The 23,371-nt window shown below is 35.9% G+C and overlaps 1 protein-coding gene across 1 annotated transcript; it reads right to left on the reverse strand.

Annotated features, from left to right (window-relative positions):
• Positions 1-424: 424 nt before the first annotated feature.
• On the reverse strand, positions 425-4,815 carry LOC149229589 (uncharacterized). The gene is made up of 2 exons (XM_089381074.1): positions 4,555-4,815; positions 425-670 (listed from the first exon to the last, which is right to left on the reverse strand). The coding sequence occupies exons 1-2, from the start codon at positions 4,813-4,815 to the stop codon at positions 425-427; spliced, it is 507 nt and encodes a 168-aa protein (XP_089237200.1).
• Between the last annotated feature and the right edge of the window lie 18,556 nt (positions 4,816-23,371).

Below are 23,371 nucleotides of genomic sequence, written 5' to 3' on the forward strand. Positions count from 1 at the left end.
CACACGTGTGGATCACCACTTGCTACTTCAAGAAAAACGCCACACACTTTCACATTAATCTTCAATATTAAATAGATATAATTTGTTAGGGACAACAAATCATATCCGAGGAAAATAGGAACTAAATAACTATAAAAATAAAAATTACAACTACCTGACATTAATAGCCTATTCTCCATTAATTCTAACAGATAAGTGATGAAAGGTTTTATACTTGATGAAGGATTGTGCATGCCTGTCTCCAGTGCAAATTCCATCGCACCCAATGTCAATTTTATAAGAAGAGATCAGCGAGTACCTCTGCCGCATCCAAACTTCCTGAAAAGAGGGGCTAAAGTTGTGCCTAAACCATCAACTCCAGCTTGTTCGATGCCAAATGCTCAGGTACAGGCATCAGGGTTTATACATGGTGATCTTGTTGTTTTTATGGAGCAACCAATTGATCCCATCCCTGCCGAACCCGACTCTCGCCCACAACAAACATCCAATCCCTGACCATGTTCTGGGTGAACATGTCTCTCTGTAAAGAACATCCAACATCGTTCTGGGTGAACATGTCTCTGTGAAATAACATCCAATCCCTGACCATTTGCTGAAATGCATTCTCTGCCATAGCAGCAAACAATCGCCACTCTGGCTGAACATGCCTCTCCAAAAGAACGGCCAATCCCTGCCCATGCAGAACCTATTGAATCTCATTCTCTGCCACAACAGCCAAATGATCCCATTCTCCCAAACCATCTCCACCGTTGGTGAACATGACTCTCCTAAAGAATAGCTAAACCCAGCCTATGCAGAATCTATTGAATCATAGACAATTGGCGTGGAAGATGTTAAACAAACATAAAGAAGAAGTTATTGATGCAGTGCACTTTTTATTTGGTTATTAGGTTTTTATAAATTGTCTAAAGTGATATGGAAGCATACTCTATTAGTGATCATGTTGTCTATTGACAGGATTTTGTAATGCTTTTCGACGAACGAACAATATTAAGCTATGGATGCACTGTATTTGTTATTTTGCCTCTTAGGATTTTCATAGATTTTCAAAACAAGTGGCTGCATTGCGGACGGTATACCTTCCCAACAAATATTAACATCTGCGATCTGCTGCAATGACTACACGTGCATGGACGGTGACCTAGACTTAAAAGTATCATGCAAGTACAAGTTTTCAGAAATAGTGGTTTCTTTTATATTTCCTATATTGCAATATATTGCTGACTTATTTGTATTCTACGTGCAGTGGCCAAAGTTTTCAGAAATAGTGGTTTCTTTTGTATTTCCTAGATTGCAATATATTGCTGACTTAGTTGTGTTTTACGTATAGTGGTCAAAGTTTTCAGAAATAGTGGTTTCTTTTGTATTTCCTAGATTGCAATATATTGTTGACTTAGTTGTGTAGTGGCCAATGTGCTAACATAAATACAAATGGGCAATGCATTAGACGTTTCAACAATTACATAATTATAGGTTTATGGGTACATGACATTTGTATGAATGTATTGGCTCTAACCCCACATGGCTACTGTCATTTCAACTAAATCAATACAATGACATATTGGTCATTTATGGGCAATGCATTAGACGTTTCAACAATTACATAATTATATGTTTATGGGTACATGATGTTTGTATGAATGTATTGGCTCTAATCGCACATGGCTAATGCCATTTCAATTAAATCAATACAATGACATATTGGTCTCTAACATTGTTCTTTGTATGAATGTATGGGCTCTAATCCCACATAGCTATTGCCATTTCAATTAAATCAATACAATGACATATTGGTCTCGAACATTGTTCTAAGAATTGTAGATAGAGGACAACATACATACAAACTATTTGACTACAAGACAACATAAAAATTAATGGGTTATATTTACAAATTTTACAAATTTTGAGGTCATCAAATCATCGTTTTAGAGTTATATTTACAAATTTTGAGCTCATCAAAGCATGTTTTTTTTCTCGGAGCCTTCACCCCTTTTAATTGGGCATACTTTTATAGTTTCTGTAATTAGAAGTTAACTTGTAGGGTTATATTTACAAATTTTGAGCTCATCAAAGCATGTTTTTTTTCTCGGAGCCTTCACCCCTTATGCAATTAGAAGTTAACTTGTAGAAAGAGTAAAATAGTGCTTACTTATAAAGTAAACAGAGACTTTTAATTGGTTATATTTAAAAATTTTACAAATTTTGAGGTCATCAAAGCATCGTTTTAGCGTTATATTTACAAATTTTGAGCTCATCAAAGCATGTTTTTTTTCTTGGAGCCTTCACCCCTTATAATTGCACATATTTTTATAGTTTATGCAATTAGAAGTTGCACATATTTTTATAGTTTATGCAATTAGAAGTTAACTTGTAGAAAGAGTAAAATAGTGCTTACTTATAAAGTAAACAGAGACTTTTAATGAATATCCCTTTGACAATAGATATGTAAATGTTAGATAAGAATCCTAGTGCCAATCTTCCCAACAGAAAAAATAAAAAATAAAATAAAATCTTGCCATTCCTTAAATATCCCTTTGACAATCCATATGTAAATGTTAGATAAGAATCTTATTCCCAATCTTCCCAACAGAAAAAATAGAAAAGAAAATAAAATCTTACCATTCCTTAGAATTACTTTTAATGAATATCCCTTTGACAATCCATATGTAAATGTTAGATAAGAATCCTTGCTTTTTATGCTTTCCTACTGCCAATAGTCGCAATAGGAAAAAAAATCTTACCATTCCTTACACAGAAAAAGAAATCTTATAAGTAAGAATGGTAACTAGAAGAGAAAACTATGAATATATAGTTCGCCACCACAAAGTTTACAAAACCTACACACTAGAAGAACATGTTAGTTTAGCCGGACATAGAGGGCGAGAATAAGGAGATTAAAAACCTACAAACTAGAAGAACATGTCAGTCTAGCCAGACATAGAGGGCGAGAATAAGGAGATTAAAAACCTACAAACTACAAGAACATGTTAGTCTAGCCGGACTTAGAGGGCGAGAATAAGGAGATTAAGGATGAAACTCTTGTGATTGTTATGCATTACTTTTCCTTAAAAACCTACAAACTAGAAGAACATGTTAATCTAGCCGGACATAGAGGGCGAGAATAAGGAGATTAAGGATGAAACTCTTGTGATTGTTATGCATTACTTTTATGTGAATATATAAATAAAAAACATGGATACATTGAAAAATTGGAAAAATAAATTTAAAAAATTGATGCACTGAAAAAGATTTGAGTGCTACTTTACATAAAACTTTTGAGTAGCTTACATTTACCCCATCTTATCTAATGTTGATATATGAATAAGAAAAATGATGATACATTGAAAATTTAAGTAGGGGACATAACTTGTTAAATAAAAAATGACAAGTTCAAATTTCAGTAACTGAAATAACTTGTTAAATACAAATGACAAGTTCAAGATTTGAGTAAGACTTAAGTTACATATCTTGTAGAATCTCCCAAAAAAAACAAATAATAGGAGTTTGTTGAATCTCCCGGGCAAATAAAATAAAGCAAATAACAGGTGCCTATTGAATCTCCCACACAAATAAAACAAACAAATAATGGATGTTGGTTGAATCTCTTGGGAAAATAAAAACAAAACAAATAAAGCAAATAGCAGGTGCCTGTTGAATCTCCCATGCAAATAAAACAAACAAATAATAGATGCTGGTTGAATCTCCCACGCAAATAAAACAAACAAAGAATGGATGCTGGTTGAATCTCCTGGGCAAATAAAAATAAAACAAATAAAGCAAATAGCAGGTGCCTGTTAAATCTCACATGCAAATAAAACAAACAAATAATAGATGTTGGTTGAATCTCCTTGGCAAATAAAACAAAACAAATAATAAGTTCTTGTTGCTGGTTGAATATCCAAAAAACACAAATAACAAGTGATTGTTGAATCTCCTGTGATGATTGTATTAGAACAATAATACCATTTAAACAACGGAGTATAAACAAAGTCTCTGAGTATAAACAAAATATGTATATGCATATTCCAGAAACAACGAAGTATAAACAAAGTCTCTGAGTATAAACAAAATATGTATATGCATATTCCAGGTTGAAACATCTTTAGAAGGATAAAAGGATGTCAAAGTGATTTTTGCAATTTTTCATATGGTTCCATAGTGTGAAAAATATCATATTCGACTCCACTAAAAATAAAAATATTTTATTAAATTAAATTCAGATATTTATAATCTATTAATATTAGATTTAATAAAAACATTCTATTATATTCTAAATATATTTTGCTTATATTTTGACTGAAGCATTATAATATATGTAATGTATCGATAAAAATATTCTTATAAATTTTATTCTAAAAAAATATTATAATCTATATATAAATACCTTGGTTGCCCAGGGTTCTAAGTAGAGCATGATAAAAATATTCTTATAAATTTTATTCTAAAAAAATATTATAATCTATATATAAATACCTTGGTTGCCCACGGTTAGAAGTTAGAAGTAGAGCATGTTAAGAAGGGTGAGAAGAAGTTATAATCTTCCCATCTCTCCACCTTGGAACGAGACCGCCATGGATGCAGAGCCGAATATGCCAACAAGCAAATCACCAACCCACATGCCAGAGTGTTGAAATACACAGGATACAATTTGCTCTGTATAAACCCAAATTGCTGCTTGGGAATGGCTCTGGCCAGCACATGGCCCCCAATAAAATTCACCCATATCGAACTCCCATACACTGCTGCAAAGGCCAACAGATGTACCAGTCGTAATCTGGTCCTAAGCCCCTCCTTTGAAGCCTGTGAAGTAGGCATGGCATTTACAGAAGCTGTCACTTAAAGTTGGTTGAAAAGGAGGAACACTGACCAGAGCATGTTGCCTGACCGCATGTAGAAGAAACTACAATATTATACCTTGGATCATCCAATGCACATACTGTGTTTGCTTCCCCTTCTTGTAGACTCTGGAGGCATATACACGCTATTAACCAATAATTTTCCTTTCCCTCACAAGTTTCTGGGTAGTGTAATGGGATGGAAAAGTATAGTAATGGGATGGTAGGTTTTCTCATACAGAAAACTAGTGAGAAGAAAGACATTCATGGCTTCACATTTTGTGTATGGCTTAAAATTTTGGTGCGGCATCATTCCCAACAAATAGAAACCAGAGATGTGATGTCACAGAATGGAAGGACAATGTCCATGAAAAATGGTGTGTCAAAGAACCATGGCAAACATAAAACCATGGTGAAAATGATGGAAGATGGCAAAAATATGCGAAGGCAAATGGCACACATGCAAGAGCGGCTGTGGGACACTATTCAACATTAAGATGAAACTCGGGCTTAAAGTTTCTTTGCTTTAATATGAATTAATACTAAAAACAATAAGAGTTCAGTTGAACCTTCGGTTAAAGAGATATAATTTAAAACGGAAGAGGAGACTTTGGTTAAAAGTGTACATAATTTAAAAGGGAGGATAAAACTTTGGTTAAAGACGTAGATCCTTTACATTCCAAGAAAAAAATTGCAATAAGAGCTGAAAGGTTTTTGGCCAATACCCGTTCAGATAAATCATATTTAAAATTTAAATTAAATAATTTTTTATTAAAACTTTGGTTAAGCTTTTAAAAAAGGGGTTAGTCAACCATCAACTAATAGCAAGTCAATGGCTATCGAACACAATATACCATGCCTGTTGGCAGGTATAATAATTGATTAACATATTCTATTTGCATTTGTATATGAACTGAGGGTTTCTTAATGGTATTTAATTAATCTGAAGTATACTCTTCTAATTTATCTTTTTCTTATCAAGTTTAATGTTTTTCAATGTATAAAGTCAAAATATTATTTAGCTTTCCCTCTATTGAAATTGAAATTGGGTAATTTAATCATTTTGTTAATGACTAATTCAATAAAAAAATTGAAAATAAAAAATGCTTAAATATTTTAATCTTAACCCCACTATATCAATAATTGGGTAATTTAATCATTTTGTTAATAACTGATTCAATAAAAAAATTGAAAATAAAAAATGCTTAAATATTTTAATCTTAACCCCACTATATCAATAATTATATTAACCCCACTATATCAATATCTATAGTTGTAATAGATAAACATGATTTACCAAATTATAATTAAAAATTTACTACACTAATTATTAACTACCTATAAAGATTAATACAATTAAATTCACTTCATTGAAAAGTTGGCTTATAAAAAGTGCATAACCTATTTTGAAACACATCTCCACTATTGAAAGGGCCATCTACTCCAGCCACATGTTCATTGTCATTCATATTTGATTTTATAATGTAATGCAAACGTGAAACAGATGCATGTTCACAAACGTTTTCTCTATGGTATTTGCATTGTGGATGTTTGATTACTCAACTTCATTTTTAACATTGGAGGTTTGATTTATTATATATGTCAATTATTTATATCAATTATATATTACGGGTAGAATTGTGAATATTTTTAATATCCAATATGGTTTACTGACAATTTGTGATATAGAATTTATCATGTTTTATTGTTATGTAAGAAGAGAATAAGACATGTTTTTTAATATTATTAATATTATACTTGTATTTTACATGATAAAGAATAAGACATGTTTTTTAATATTATTAATATCATACTTGTATTTTACATGATAAAGAATAAGACATGTTTTTTTAGTATTATTAATATTATACTTATATTTTACATGATAAAATATGTAAGTTACAATTAAGCATGCTATGAAGGGCTACTATTGGAGGTGTGCATGTGCTAAATGGTAGATGAATCTTATTAATAAGAACATCTCATTCTCCAAGTTTGTTCTTTTTTTTGCATGGATTTTAATGTATTCCTTTTAAGCGTAGAGTGTTTTATTTTTATTTAATAATTTTTTTTATTAAATTTAAACAGGTTCAAATTCCACAAAACAATTCAATAGAAAAAGAAATGAACATTTATGTGAAAATAAATTCAATAAATTGTGAGATGTTGCAAGTTTCATTTGATAAACAAGGTATGTTGTGCAAGTTTATGGTTTCTTGAGAAGGTTCAATTTGATATACAGGTTCGTCCAAGTTTATGGTTCATTGGTCATTTCCCAAATAAGGTTTATTTCCAAGGTTTAATAAATTGAATCTGGTAAGCATGTTTGCCAAGAGTCCATTTGATACATAGGTTCACCATGTGCTATAGATTAAGGCTAAAAGAGAGGTATGTAAAAAAATATCAATCTTAAAACTGAATTTTTGATTCAGAGCAAAATCTCACCATGGACTAAATGTTGAAAAGAAAGTTTGAAAAATAACTAGATATGAGTGCTCTGGCTATTTGATTTGGATGGATGTAGTCTATACCTAGAATCAATGTGTTGATAGATCAATGCCGAAAATAGATGATAAAAGATCTTTCTTGATCCATACATTGTGAATAAAGTTTTCTACTATGAATAAATTATTCTTTTTGGGCATTGTTGTTGGATTAAAAATTAATATGAATATATACAAGGAGAGAGACTCTCCCAATGTCTCTTAGTCTTCTATCTTCCTTTATTTTTTGCTATTTATAATATTTACATAAGTTTTCCTAATCCCAAAAATTGGGTGTCAACATTTCCAATATTTGTGCTCAATCCAAATTCCTCTTTGGCATGCCTATACTAAGGTTGCAAATGCACCTCATCACACAATTAGTATATGATCTATTCACCTATATGGTCCTCAAATCATTCTAACATCATATAGTCCACAATATTCATATGAACTTACTGTGAAAGTCATGTGCATGAGCTATCATCTCCATGGATATAGTCTTGTCCTCCAAGATGTCCTCAATCTTATCAATGCGCCACTTTAATACTGCTAATGTCTCTCAATTTGTAGTGTTAGGTCATTCAACTATTTCTCTCCTTGTCCATTTGTGTCTCATGCCACTAGTTTCCTCTATTACTGAGTCACAAAGAAGACACTTGGGCACGAACCATCATCATCCTACTCATCATCCTACTCACAATAGGCACCAACTGCGGGCTTAGGCATGAAATGATAGCCAAATAGTCTAAGTGTGAAAGGGCGACTACCTTCTTTAGGAAGAAGAGTTCAAAAATGTAGACCATGTGAGGTAGTGGTTTCGATTTTCATCGAAACAACTTCAAGATCACCATTGTGGAGTGAAAAAGGGAATGGAGAATATGTGCTTCTTGCTTAAGCCACAGTGAAGATAATATATTTTTCGATGTCGTTAAGAAGTAGGTTCATCCGTGTGAGCACCATTTGGTGGACGGTGAGGAGCATTGTACTTGTGCTTTCAAGGTATTATGTCAAGCTGGTCCACTTGCAAATTGAAGGACATTTTTGCAAGAACATTTGCTTTTTTACTAGAGGAAGCATTGAAATTAATCATGTAATTAATGATTTGATAAGGTTAGTGGAGGAAAATAAAATTAGCCTTGAGGACATGGCCTGTTGGTAGGAAGTAATATATATATATATATATATATATATATATATATATATATATATATATATATATATATACGGGGTATTGATATGGCATCTCAAATATGTAGTAGTATCTATATACACCATTAATGGATATATTGTTGCAGCAATGTCATCTATATTAGTCCTTAATAGTTTGGAGGTATTTTCTCAATGACATATAACCCTAATAAGGATTATCAGATATTTATGTAGATGACTTAATAATGATCTAGCACCTAAGTTTCTCATGTACTCTTTCTTCACTGTGATAAAGGATGGTTGGTTACAACTTTGGGTCATGGGGCACTATGGCCTGGTTGGGCTAAGAAGTTTTTCTACTAATCCTTTTGTCACTTAGTTTATGTGGCTAAACTAATCTTTCACACTCATCCTTGAGCTAATTCTTTGTTTTTCTTCAATAAGTGTTGTAGGGTAGAATTTATTGAACTTTAGCTTTGGGCATGGACTCTTACTTCACTGTGATAAAAGAGAGTTAGTTACAATTTAGAGTCACTAGGTAGTAAGGATATGTAAGGTTGAGAAGTGTTGTTGCTAGGCCATCAGCCACTTAGGTTATGTCACTAAACTAATTAATTGGACATGTTATTGAACCAATGCTTTGATCATCGTCAATAGGTGTTATGGAGTAGGTTATGTTGAACTTTGGCTCTCGATATGGACTCTTTCTTTGTTGTGACAAGGGAGGGTTAGTTAGAATTCAAGGTCACTTGCAATGAGGAATAACTAGGTTAAGAAGCATCACTGCTAGTCCTTCCACAGCTCGACTCATGTTGTTGAAATAACCAATTAATTCACTAATGAGCTAATACTTTGCTTATTTTCAATAGGTGCTTTAAGTAGGTTTGGTGGAATTATGACTCAAGCACGGACTTCATATGACATTAAGCTCACCAATGAACCTATGACATGTTGGTTAAATGACACAATTTCAACCTCTGTGAAAGGAAAAAAAGACAATGTTAATAAATTCAAACATTTTATCAACCACACTAAAGAACAATTAACCATTAGAGAATAATCCAATTTTAAGCTATGTTTGAAAAAAATACAAAATACTATAAAGTGAATATAGTTAAATTTAACCATATGCATCAATATGGCTTGCTTTTGGTCACACACAGGGTTTGTAGAATATTAGGATGTGCACTATGAGTGGCTTTTGTTCACACATGGGGTTTGTAGAATGTTAGGAGGTGCAATATGGGTTGCCTTTTATTCATACACAAGGTTTATAGTTTGTTATGATGTACATTGTGGGTTCTGTATTACTATGATTTCCTTCACTCAAGTGATATGTTAAAACAAGACGAAGTTGAGTAGAAGTCCTATGTAAAATTTAATGTCACAAATATTCTCATTTGAAAGACAAATAATTTTTTTTTCAAACCTTACATGTATATTTAAAAGCACTTATGATGATAGAAAAATAATACAATTTGAATGATGTAATGTGAACAAAGTGAGATGCATTAGTAGAAAGATTTAACTTCCCAAGACAATTGCTTGCAGCCTGGGATGATTAGAATTCAAAATGCCAAGTCTCTTTAGTGTTATTTTGACAAAAATATGTTGGGAATTAAAGACTTGCAATCCAAATATTCTAAAACTGCAATATCAATCATTGAAAATTACAAGTTTAGGTTTTTATATATCTCTAAATTAACATAAAATCTCAGAATTACAATTTAAGCAAGATACCCAACAATTTCAATGATTGATTATTTGCTAAATTTCAAGAAAAACCATAAAATATGAAACAACCATCATGATTATTAATTTTAAAACAACATTACCAATTGTATAATAATTATTAAGATGATTAATCAATATATTTATATAAATAAACTATTTCAGATAATTGTGAAATATAATAAACATTTAATTTAGATCTTAGGCTTTTGTGATCCATAATGTAGTAAGCATGTCTTTAGGATTAATCACATCAATATTATTTAGTCGACATTTCAAACTAGATAATGTGGTTCATCCTCATGACATTTAATTTTTTATTAAATTTTATTATATTCATGAAATACACCACATAAAAGAAATTAAGAGTTTCCATGAATGAAAAGAATCTCACTATAATATAGGTTAATTGAAAAATGTGAAAAACTTTCAACTATATTGTTCCACCATGAATGATGTTTAAAACTTGCTAGAGCTCCTTATCGTTGAAATATTTTTTTCATATTTTTACGGATAAGAGAGGACTAGTTTATGATAAGTGGTTAAACCTTGCTTTTATAGGTTAAACACCCAGTAAAAACCCCAGAAAATCTAAGAAATATAAACGACATCTTCACGCTCACATTTAAATCAAATTTGAGTGCTATAAACATGACTTGGAGTGGAACGCTATAATAAATTGGAATAAAGGAATTGTCTCGAGAAATACAGGGTAGGGCAGGGCCAAGGAGAAGCCATGAGCTTGGCAGCGACAACATCAACGTATTTAGCTGGTAGAGCCGCTCAGAAGGAGAGGGTATGGTTTTTGTATCGTCGATGCTTGAAGGATTCCCTTAGCTGGGCTGTTCACAGGCGTTTATTCTGGGAGGATGTAAGTAAATAAAACCCTTCTCATTAAAGATTTTACATGCCCTGTTTTTTCCAGTTTTGTTTATTACCAATCACAGCTACAACTCTGTAATTTTTCTTGAAATGTTTGTCATCCAGAACAGGCTCTATTTCACATTTTCTTGGAGAGATTTATTGGTTAATCAATAATTAGGGCACAATTAATTGATCTTGAGTGACCAGATCGTAGTGTATGTTTTTACACTTCTTTTTTGCCAATTATGTGGCCTAAGTTGCACATTTGGCCTGCCCAGGCCCCATGTTGTTGGTCCGAGAATTTCAGTTAGATGTTTGCATGGGGAACCTTTTTTGGTTAACTTTATTCCACATGAATCTTCAAAGTTGCATATAGGAATATCCGGATCCTCCATATAAAAACTCTATCAGATGTGTTTGAAAACAATTTTAAGGCTTCGATTTTACCTGCGACTTCTGCCATTTTCAGTGGTTTTACTTCTCCCGTAAGATATATTTCTTTTTGTCGATTATTCAAGTTAGAGGCATTGTTTTCTGGGCGGAGTTATTGTTTTTTGGGGTGGGTTGTGCCTCTTGCCTCCACAAGCGCTACCAACAATTTCCCAACCACAGATTGGCTGACACCAAGTTCACTTGGGTTACTAGTAAATAATGGAAGCAGCACGCGTAGGTCCACTGCCCTCTGTCAACAACACCCACCAACTGCAGTACAAGCCACGAGCTCCACGGCAAGCATAAATGGTAGACAACAAGAGAAATAATGATTCATGTACTAAAATGCAGAGTCCCATAAGAGTGAGCAGAAAGCCCTAAAATCAGAGGGAGAGGGTCTAGGAAAGATTCTTAAGGCCAACTTGCAACTAGAAGCATTGGAAACATAAAATAATCGTGGCAAATTCCAAGTCCCTGAGTGAGACCACAGTGTCTCTATGGAAAAGTTGTGACCGACTTGCTGCAAAATGCATAGAGAAAATAAATGTTCTGAAATAGTATAGTGTCACTGTTTTTGGTGAATTTGAAGTTTAAAATTCGAAATTCGTCGAATCTTAAGGCGAATTAAATTAATTCGACTCACATTTGGCGAATTCCAAGATAAATTGGATTTCAAATTCAAGCCAAACCTCGAGCGAATCTCAAGCGAATGAATTCGACCAAATTTTCAAATTTTGTGGTCAAAATTCAACCGAAAAGTAAAAAATTAAAAGCCCTTAGGCTCTTTCCACGCAATTTTGGTTGTGTGTGTAGATTTTTCCACATCCTTGGTTTTCATCTCTCCAAGGTCATGTGGTAGTTGTAATAGCAATTTTCTTGAGCTACTTTGCGACTATAAACTCTGCATTCCACCACCTCCAGTGTTGAAAATTAGCAAGAAAAGTGATTCCTTGATTTGTGCCTTAATTCAAAGAGTCAAAGTCGAGTTCCTTTTTTGTGCATGGAGTTTCCCTAAAAATTAGGAGTGCATGAGGCAGTTAAGTGATGTGTTGAAGTTGAAGGCAGAGTTTTGATCTTCTAGCGTGAGTTGATTAAGGAAAATCATGAGTGATTGAGTTTCAAGTGGTTGACTTGAAATAGGACATGTTGTATGAGTAGTTAGCTCATGCTAACTCATCCATCACAAAAACACTTACCTTAAATAGAAACTCACTAATTTTAGCCATTTCAATTGCTTTGAAAGGAGCGAAGGCACAAGATTAATCATTGTTTTGGTGAGACCAAGCAATAGGAAGCACAAGTTTGTGCATGGCGATTGTGAGAGGAAGAGTGTGCGAGAGAAGCTTGTGCACAAGTTAGTAGAGGGAAACAAAGATCAACAATCTTGCAAGGGTTTCGTTCTTAGATCAAGCATGAAAGACACGTGTGTCTTTCATATTGAAACAATTGTATTTTGTAAGAGATCAATTGCTCAATTTTTGTTATCAATAAAATTATCATCAAGCAAAGGGTTTTCCTAGTTGGGTTTCCTAGTAAAAAAAATGTTTTGAGTTGTGTGACTGTGTTTTATTCTCCGTTCCTATTGTGTTCCACTCTAGTAGAGAATTTTTGTGTCATATGAATAGAACTGGGTTTAGATTGTTCATAGAAGCACATCAAATTCATGGAAAATCTACACTTTGCATGTCCTGACTTTGCCCAACTATCATGTCATGGACACTCTTGTGTGCATCGACAACCCTCCTCCACAAGACCTCCAAGTGGATGTTGCAAACATGGTCCCAACCCCTACAATTTTTTTCATTTTTTCTACAGACTCATCCACTTGACAAGTGTTAGCTTTCTTCGATGTAAGTTTTCATCTATTATATGTATTTCTAAACTTTATAAGGTGTCAATTTTAAAGTCAAATTTTATTAGGGAAATTTTCATTCATGAAATTTTGTCAAACCTCAATGTTGTCAAGCTTGAATTCAAATTTGAACTAGGTGACATTGGCCTACTTCTAGCTTGAACGTTGTCCTTTTTCCATCTTGTAGTTGTAACCATATCCTACCACCACTTCCACCTAGATTGTTGCTAGAGGATTTGTAGAATATGCTTTGGGTTGATTCCTATCTTCTCTATGGGTTGGTGGGATCTATGGGGGACTTTTGAATGGGTTAGGCCTTAATAGGTCCCATGTTTTCTCTCACCCTATGGAAGACCTCCAATGGGGAGTACTTCTTTTCAAAAAAAAATTGTGTTGCGTGCGACTTGTAGAGACCAGAGCACCTCAAGAAGTAAGACCAAGAAGTTTTCCTTTTTCCCTTATGATAATCCAATGAAGGGCTTTCTTTAGTGAGTTCCCTACCTAGTTTTCTTTAAAGGGGAAGGTGCCCCAATGGTGCTTTAGACCTCTAGAGAGAAGTGGCAATTTATGAACAAGTGATTTACCATCTCTCTTTCATGTAGGGGATATTTTCTTGGGCATTCCAAACTTTTGCATCGAATATTATTGCATGTGAAAATGGTATTTCTTAGTGAAAAATATGTGAAGCGGATGGATTTGGGGCGAGCCTTCACCTTCCAGATAATGCTTCGCTACAAAGGTGGTGGGTCTTGGATTTGTTGGTGGTTAGAAATCAATTCATATGCCAATTTAATTAAGTAGGTACCCTAGGTTGGATTTGTACTCCAAGAATTTGAATCTTGCTCTCACCTTATCTTGATTCTAGCCTTATTTAGTTGAAGTCTCATCTCCTCCCATTGTATTGCTGCTGGCCCTATTAGTCCCAAGTTGATATTGCTACTCTATACCTAAACTAGGGGTTGGTGAGTGTGTGGGAAATATAGATCTACTAGGTGCTAAATTCCTTTAAATCTTAAAATCCTCCATGAGCTCACATGGTATTTTGTAGTGTACCTCTTTTCCTATCCAAAAATGTGTAGCCACTTGGATGCTAGCCTTGTTTCCTACTTTCCAACTTAGGTAAGATCCAATTAAACGGTAAGAAGATGATATATCTTTCCAAAAAATTTACCCCCTTTTTTGGTTCTTGTATGGGGATCTCATTGAATTTGTGATATTTCTGAGGGAAATGTATTTTAGATGTATAGGATTTCCTTCCATAATCTCTTTTTTGTGAACAATTTATAGCCTCCTTTCATTGCTAATGTTGTCGAGAAAATTTGAATGTTTTTTTATGCCAAGAACTCCCTGCTCATTTGGCATTGATGTTGATTCCGAGCTTATTAGCGACTTGCCCTTCTTTTCCAAGTTTTCATTCCAAATGAATCTAAACATGATTTGTCTCATACTTTTGAAGATATGCTTTGGTATATATGTAAGTGACAACAAAAAATCTAACATGTTGATTATATGTTTTAAGAGGACAAGCCTTCCAATGATTGAAATCCATCTATTGAACAATGATTTATTCTAGAGTTTAGCTTGTCAAGGATCCAAATCCAATCTTGATATCTGTAGTTATTCGATTCCAGTTTGAACCCTTGGTATGCCATGCTTTCCTTGAAATGTTGCATTATGAAAGGGATGAAGCCTTCTATCATCCTTTTTTGAGCTTGGTTAACATAGGTGAAATGAATGGATGATTTTTTGGAGATTTACCTCAATGTCTATCACATCACATAATTGATTTAGGATGGTCCACAAGCATTTGGCCTTTTCCATTTCTCCATTGCCAAAATGTAGCAAGTTGTCCATAAACATGAGATGGAAAAGAACTACTCCTTCTACAACTTTGATGCTTTCAATTCTATAGAAAAATATTATGAAATTTGTAGCCCTCCCAGTTTCAAGTGTTTTGTATATTGTTTAATGCCCCCAGCCCCAAACTCTTAGCTCATATAAAATTTAATGCAAATTAATTTAAAACATTCAAGACTACTCTACATTTTTCATTTTCCTTCCAGCTAATATAAAAAATTTATGCAAGCATTTAACACACATGACACAAGTGTTTTTGGTCAATGAGACCCTGGAAAAACCCACAAAGGGAAAATGAGTCTTCAAAGAGGATTTATTAGCTTCTGAGGAAAAATATTACAGAGATAATTAACAACAAGGTGTACTTATCTTTCCCTTGGGAAGAGTGCCTCAGTGAGTCCACTTTCTCTCTACTTTCTGAACCAAAAACTTTGACTCCTTAATAAACTTTTGTTCAGCATTCAAAGACTAGCATCTCAGACCTATGGCTGATATTTTTCCCTTGAAATTAAAGCTTTAACATTGACCTAGAATACTTAGAAATGCATGTCAATCAACCCTCTGTTAATGTTCATATTTATTGGAAACCCATGCTCACTGACCAATAGTCACTTCCTCAATTTTTGTGCTACCTGTCTCTCTATAACCGTCCCAAATTTTTCACTAACTGCTCAAGGAGTGAATGCATAAATTTGTGTAGGTCATTGCCTAGAAATTTATGTAGCTTGAAACTTCTCTCTACCATGAAAATCATTGAACTAAACCTCTGTTTATACTTCAAACAGTGTGCTGAAATGCTCTAGTTTCCTCGATTTTTGTGCCCTTCCCTTGACCTTGAACCTGGCCTCCTAGAAACTCAAGGCTGTTGTAGCTAGTGTTCTCAACTGTAAAACCTTCTCCCTCAGCTTTCTCCTCCTCTTCTCCTTTCTCCCTCTCTTTTTGAAAATTCTCATGTGAACAATGAAGGATATCTCTTTCCTTTTCTCCCTTTTTGTCTTTCATTAGATAGGATATCCCTAACCCTATTGATCAAGGGTTGAGATTAGATCTCATCCCATGAGATCAATGGTGGAGATCATTCACTCACTTGACCCCCTTTTAGTGTAGTCCCCCTCATTAATGACTCATAGTCACTTTATAACTATAGTTTTGTACCTTGTACTTTTTCTCCACATAAAGTCACTTTAACAATATAAAGTGTCTTTAATATTAGAAAGTACTTTTTCTCATAAAGGCACTTTCAGGCATAAAGTGACATTAATATAAAGTACCTAGTACATGTACCACATAAAGTTACTTTTACATCATGACTTTAATATAACCCATAAAGTCACATACCAAAAAGATAACTAAAGTGTCTTCCTAGGCAAAAAGGCTAATGCACTAGGAAACACCTCCTTGGTACCCTTATTATTTTTAACACTCCCTCTTATCGAGGAAGGTGTTTCTCACCACTCCCATCCTTTCTCTGAAATACACATGCTTGCCCCTTGGCAATGACTTGGTGAGAATATTTGTAACATGTTCATCAGTGGATATATACTAAAGCCTCATTGCCCCTCGTTGAACCCAATCCCTCATGAAGTGGTACTTGATCTTTATATGCTTTGACCGGTCATGAAATACTAGATTCTTCGTGAATTTGATGCAACTCTGATTATCACACTATATTGTAGTTGGTCTCAACCTTTGATCAAATAAGCCACATGTCATCTTGCAAAGCAAAATAACCTTACAACTAGCCTCACTAGCTACAGTATACTCAACTTTCCTTGAGCTCAATGCTATTGATCTCTTCTTCTTGCTTAACCACAACACCATTGCTGAACCCAACATGAAACAACATTCGGAAGTACTCTTTTGGTCACTAGAACTCCCTGCCCAGTCTGAGTTTGTACAACCCGTCACCCTGACTCCATCTCTTGGGATATAGGCCAGACCATAGTCCATTGTGCCTTGTAGGTACCTCAACCTATCACCCTGACTCCATCTCCTCGGATATATTCCAGACCATAGTCCATTGTGCCTTGTAGGTACCTCAACACATGTTTCACAACCACCTAGTGCACTCTCTTGGGATCCATCATAAACTAACTCAATGTGTTGATTGTGAAATAGATATCGAGTGTAGTGTTGACTAGATACATCAAGGAACTGATCAATTGGTGATATACGGTGGGGTTTCCCAACTCAAAATTTGAAGCATGCAACTTCTTCCATTTGGTGATCATAGGAGTAGCCATAGGCTTGCAATCCTCCATACAAACTCAGTATGCCCTGTTATCACTCAGGTTGTCCTCTTGGTTAGCTCCAAAAGGATACGGCCAAGGTAACCACAAGCCAATCTTTGGACTTCAGGTTCTAGCCCACATGTAATCAGAGAGGGCTCTCTCTTTGTGATTTAGCTTTGTTGATGATGATTTTAGGCTAGGTATTGAGTTCAAGGGGTTTTTGTTTTGATTTTGGTGTGAAGATTGATGTTTTCAAGTAAAGAGGCAGGTATAGTATGAAAGTTTCAAACCATTGGGCGTGGAGTCAAGGAGTAGGACTGCTGGTGCGTTTTCTTGGTCACAAGAGACAATATGGAGCAAGCTAGCTGCACATGAAACAATGTTTCAGGTTTAAAGGATGGAAAGAATGCTAAGGGATGAGAGGCAATTAAGAATCTCTCAATCAGCTTAACAGAGAGGTGAATGAGCTCTATCTAGGAGCAGTAAAGAATCCCTAGATAACTGTCAAACACAGGTGAATTAGGGTAAATATGAGAAACAGGGAATTCATATTCATTTCCAATTCAGTTCAGATGAAAACATAAAGAAACATCAGAAATTGAGCATAGAGTGCAATTAAACAAGTTCTAAGCTAATCTTCCTTTCTGCTATTTAGATGGTGATACATGTATAATATGAGTACATAACAATGAAAACAGAGGTAGGAGGCACTTATTGATTCATGTTGCAACACAAGAATTCCACATTCACATCTTTAAACCATTAGACACAGAGTAGACAATCATTCCTCCGAGCTTTTCAGCAGTCTTTGATTAAGTAAAACATATCATGTATATAGTGCGAGTCTCTAATCAAGACTTATCAATCGACCAACCCTTAAAACAATACAGAGGGTGGTATAAATAGGGAAAAAATATGCAAAATTGTCTATTACAGCTTGACCTAAACAGGTTTGAAAGACAATGATTACTTTAACCTAATCTTATCCAGAAATAAATGCATGAAAATATCTTTGAGCTGTGCTGAGGGCAGCTATATCAAAACTGAGTTAATGTGTTGTCCTCGGTGGCTTGGTGCAGTGTTTCTGCAATAACTGCGCTTTTTCTTTTATCTATTGTTGTTCGGCGGCCTTAAATGCTTTAACTGTGATTTGAGAGCTTTAATGGGCTTACACCGCTTTATTTGATTTTGTTGGAGGTCATTCAATGTAACCTGCTTTGGGAACTGAAGCTTTCCATTAAAATATTTAACTGATACTCTTTGCCACTCCATCTTTCCTCTGATACTCTTTGACAAATGAAATGGGCCGCTTCTCTCTCTTGCTGTGTAGGAAAATGTCAAATCAATATTTAATGGCCGTTGTTCGGCTTCCTTGTTGCTTTAAAAACTATGTTTCCCCCTCTCTAAACACTTCGCAAAGAAAAACGGGTCATTCTACACTTTTCGGGCTTGTTGGGGGTTACGCGATGAGGAACTTTCCATTCTGGCCCATTTCTTGTAGGCCTTCCGCGTGCTAACCATGCATGAAAAACTGCCTCAGAATTTGAATCCGGGCTTCCTAAGCACGATTTTCGCCTTCGCGCCTTTTTGAGTGATGACATCAGCATGAAGTCAGCGGGTGGGACCCAGTACTGTGGTGATGTGGCATAATGACGTCAGCAGGGTGACGTCAGCATGTACGGCGATGACGTGGTAGAGACACGGTGGCAGTGATGTGGTAGGGTGACTTGGCAGTGCGGTGGCAGGAGGCAGACGCAGGTTGATGACGTCAGTGATGACATGGTGGTGACGCAGGAGGGCGGAAGCGGTTTTCGGTTTTGGGCGCACCGCCTTTGGGCAGAAAGCGGTATCGGAGGAGGGGCTTCGCCACAGCCGGGAGGGCGACACGTGGCGGGAGTACGGTGGGAATACTGCCCATCTCCCAGACGCTAACCCTCAGGCTGTTGGTGCGTGAAAACACCCGCCGACCGTAGATCTGGGGCACAGACGATTGGACAGTTGGCGGGACGGGTAAGGCAGCGGAGGAATAAGGGATCGGGGCCAGCGGGAATATTCGCATATTAATATTGCGCAGTGGAGGCTTAAACTTTGGGAAAGTGGGTTTTGGGGGTTTATATGTGCGCAGGTTAATATCTCGTGGGTTAGACCTTAGGATGAGGCAGAAAAATGGGTTTTTTTCAGGGTTAGGACTTAGGGGAAATGGTTGTTATTCTGGCCAGATGTTAGAGTAACTCTCGGACACGGATGGGCTAATAGCAGTCCCAGATGAACTGCTATTTCCCAGACTTAGAAGAATAGGGCTATAGTGCCACGGAGGGGGTATTATTATATTTTTGGGATTTTTATACATAGTTTTAGTAGGGGAAGGGGAAATAGGTAGGGAGCTAGATAATAAAGTTAGGGGTTAATATGAAAATGACCAGAAAGCGCTAAGGTAAGTGACCTTAGGCTACAGAGGGAAAATAGAACTTGTAGAAAAGATATGAGTGCCTCTAAGTAAAGCAGATTTGTACTTAGGCAAATGTTATGAAACATGATGAAACTAAGAGGCTCAAGCAGATCTTGACCTCTTCAGGGAAGTTAGTGAATGATTTGGGGATAAGGGAGAATGGGGAGGTTAGAGATATCCATCTTGAGCTCCTTCAGATGAAAACTGCCTTCAACCTGTGATGTGAATAAATTTGACATTTGACAACATGAAATGGATCACAAGCCATGATTCTGCAACCACACAGCTGCCTACCCAGCCTACCTTCCTAACATTTTTTCTTCTTTTTGGGTGGGTGCACTTAGACTTGCAGACCCTGCTTTACAATTTTTCTTTTGACTGCCCTCCTATCTAAGTGTACCCTTATTTCTGCCAAGGGCCCAGATTAAGCAGTTGGGCTCCTTTGATTCTCTACCTATCTACAAATCTGCCAAGATTAAGCTGTTTGGACAGATAATGATTCTCTATATTCTAAAACAGGAAATTGAAACCTAGCGGGGCCAAGATTAAACTGTTTGGCCCTCCCTTTTATAGAACATTCTTCAAAAATGGTGAAGTCATCAAAATTGGAATACAGCAGTGGCACTTGGACTGGCACACTTTCATGGCCTTTTCTTTGGCCTCTTTTGGAAATATGGAACCTTGCAGCATGAAAGATGACATATTTGGCATGTAAAAATGTCAATCATGAAATATGAACACCGGTTGCAACAGGAGGCTAACAGTGGCTCCACTTGGGGATGGATTTTCCTTGTGAAAAGCCAAGAACAGCAGGTCAGACTGCCTTGATCTTCTATTGTTGTTGTAGACTGGAAACACTTCTTTGTGCTGACTGTCAGATACTTGAAACTTTGGAATAAGAACAACACTTTCCCTCAACTGTATTTTTATGAATTGTATAGCATCGCCTGCTTTCTTCTGCGTGCTTGATATTATATAGAATGTTACTTGAGGATTGCCTTTAAAAAACATCGATCAAAACTGATGTATTTCCTTTAGGCTTGGTCTAGAAACAGTTGCTGATGTGAAACTTAAGATTGCAAGACTACAAACAGCTTCTTTTTGCCATGAATTGCTGTGATGTGACAGTGCTACTCTTGCTGTTTTGTTGAGATTAGTGTAGAGACAGAGCTTTTAAAATTGGAATACTTGCATTGGCTGTGTCTTCACAAAATTTACTACTGCTCTTCTAACATTCGGAAAAATAAAACAAAGTGTTGATATATACAAATATTACTGTACAAAAGATATATACAAAGCTGCATTGTATCCCTTAAAAGGGATCGTGGTAATGTTTCAGCATACGGCCATTAACAGGGCCTTCTTCAGCAGTGCTGCCCTCTATAGATTTGAGAAAATATGTGTTATTTCCCTGAACAACAGAAAAAACGAATGGCCCTTTCCACAGAAAATCAAATTTGGCATGTTTTCCCTTGTCTTCTCTTCGTGAATCCCACCTTAGAACTTTGTCACCAATGTAGAAATCCTCACCGTTAACGCTCTTATCAAACATCTTTTTGAGCTTCTCTTGCAAAATTTGAGCTGTATCATAAACTTGCTCTCTGGTTTGCTGAAGATGAATCGTCTGATTAATTCTTCGTTGGATGTCATTTGGTTCAGCCTGAATCTCCTATAACAGTCTGATAGTAGGAATGCCCAAGGATGATGGAAATCTGGCCTCCATGCCATATACTAGCTCATAAGGGCTCATCCCAATAGATCTCTTTGTTGAAGGTCTGTCTGCCCATAGGGCATTTACCAACTTTTTCTGCGAGTTCTTTTTGTTTTCTTCTAGCACTTTCTTTATGATGTTGATGAGGGTTTTGTTGGATGACTTGGCCAAGCCATTACCTTGAGGGTAATAGGTTGTAGAGTGGCCCAAGGTAATATGAAATTGGTGGCAAAAATTGATCATCTTTTTGGATTTGAAGGCAGTGGCGTTGTCAATAATGATTTTCTCAGGGCAGCCAAATCTAGAAAGGATATTGCACTCAAGGAATTGGATAATGATGGTGTCATTGGCTTGCCTACAGGGGATGGCTTCAACCCACTTAGTGAATAGTCAGTGGCTGTTAGAATCCACTTGTGCTGGCCTGAGGAAGAGGGACGGATTTCTCCAATGAAGTCAAGACCCCATTGTTGAAAAGGTTTTCCGGTCGAGATGGGTTTAAGGGGCAAGGGCAACAGCTTTCTTTTACCCTCAAAGATTTGGCATTTGTGACATGACATGGCAAACTTCTTTACATCTGCAAAAAGAGAGGGACAATAGAAACCAACCCTTAAAATTTTGTCAGCAGTGGACTTCCAATATAGATGTCCTCCACAGTCACCTGCATGGAATTCTTTCATGACATTGTTAGTTTCATTCATGGTTAAACAGTTAAGCAATATACGTTCATGATTTTTCCAAAATAATGCACCATCTATAACACAAAACCTTAAAGTCTTCATTTTCAAAAATCTTTTCTTGGTTCTGGACAATCCTGGGAGAGCAAACAGGTTTAACAACACAAAACATATATCAGCATACCATGGGGATTGCAAAAAGGTTTCGCTGATCTGTGGAGTCGCCAGCTCCTATTCATTGTCCAGTTGGTTAATGTCCAAGGCTTGAAAGTTTGTTTCGGACATCAGTTTGGCTAAACCTTGTCCCTTTATCAGTTTGGTTGGTTTTATTTCTATGTCATACTCAAGGATGTTTGCAATCCACTTGCCTCACAACAGCATTTGGAACATAGGCAATCACATGTGAATATAAAATGCACACTCTAAAATCCTTGATGGCCTTGACAAGGGTGTAGGCCTGCTTTTCCATGATTGGGTATTTCAAAGGGGCATCTCTTAAGGCTCGGCTGAAAAATGCAATTGGCTTTTCAGCTCCCTGTTCATCCTTTTGCAAAATGACAACAGCTATAGTATGATCAGATGCAAAAGAAAAAATGATAAACTCTTTGTCAAACTGCGGGCTGGTGAGGACAGGGGTTTGGGTTAAGGCAGATTTGATGCTCTCAAAGGCTTGCTTGGTCTAAAGAGACCATTTTACCTTGGCATCCTTTTTTAACATGTTGCTTAACAGTCTTATCAGCTCGGCTAGATTTGGGATAAATCTCCTTAGGAAATTGATCTCTCCAAGGAAAGCTTGCAGCTCCTTGATGTTTCTTGGATATGGGATTTGGAGGATAGCTTGAATTCTTTCAGAATCAATTCTAATCCCATCCTTTGATATGATGTGGCCAAGTAATTTACCATCTTCAAGGCCAAAAAGAGACTTCTTGGGGTTCAAGGAAATGCCATATTTCCTACATGTCATGAATATTTGTCTTAGGTGTTTGAGGTGCTCTTGATCAGATTTAGAGAAAGGGGTCAAATCATCAAGATATACAACTAGGAAATCATGTATTTCTTTGGAAAATGCAATATCCATTGCTCTTTGAAAGGTAGCACCA

This window comes from Pinus tabuliformis, chromosome J (assembly GCF_031772625.1).
Source record: "Pinus tabuliformis cultivar Carrire ecotype Pingquan chromosome J, CPIR1, whole genome shotgun sequence".
NCBI classification, from domain to species: domain Eukaryota; kingdom Viridiplantae; phylum Streptophyta; class Pinopsida; order Pinales; family Pinaceae; genus Pinus; species Pinus tabuliformis.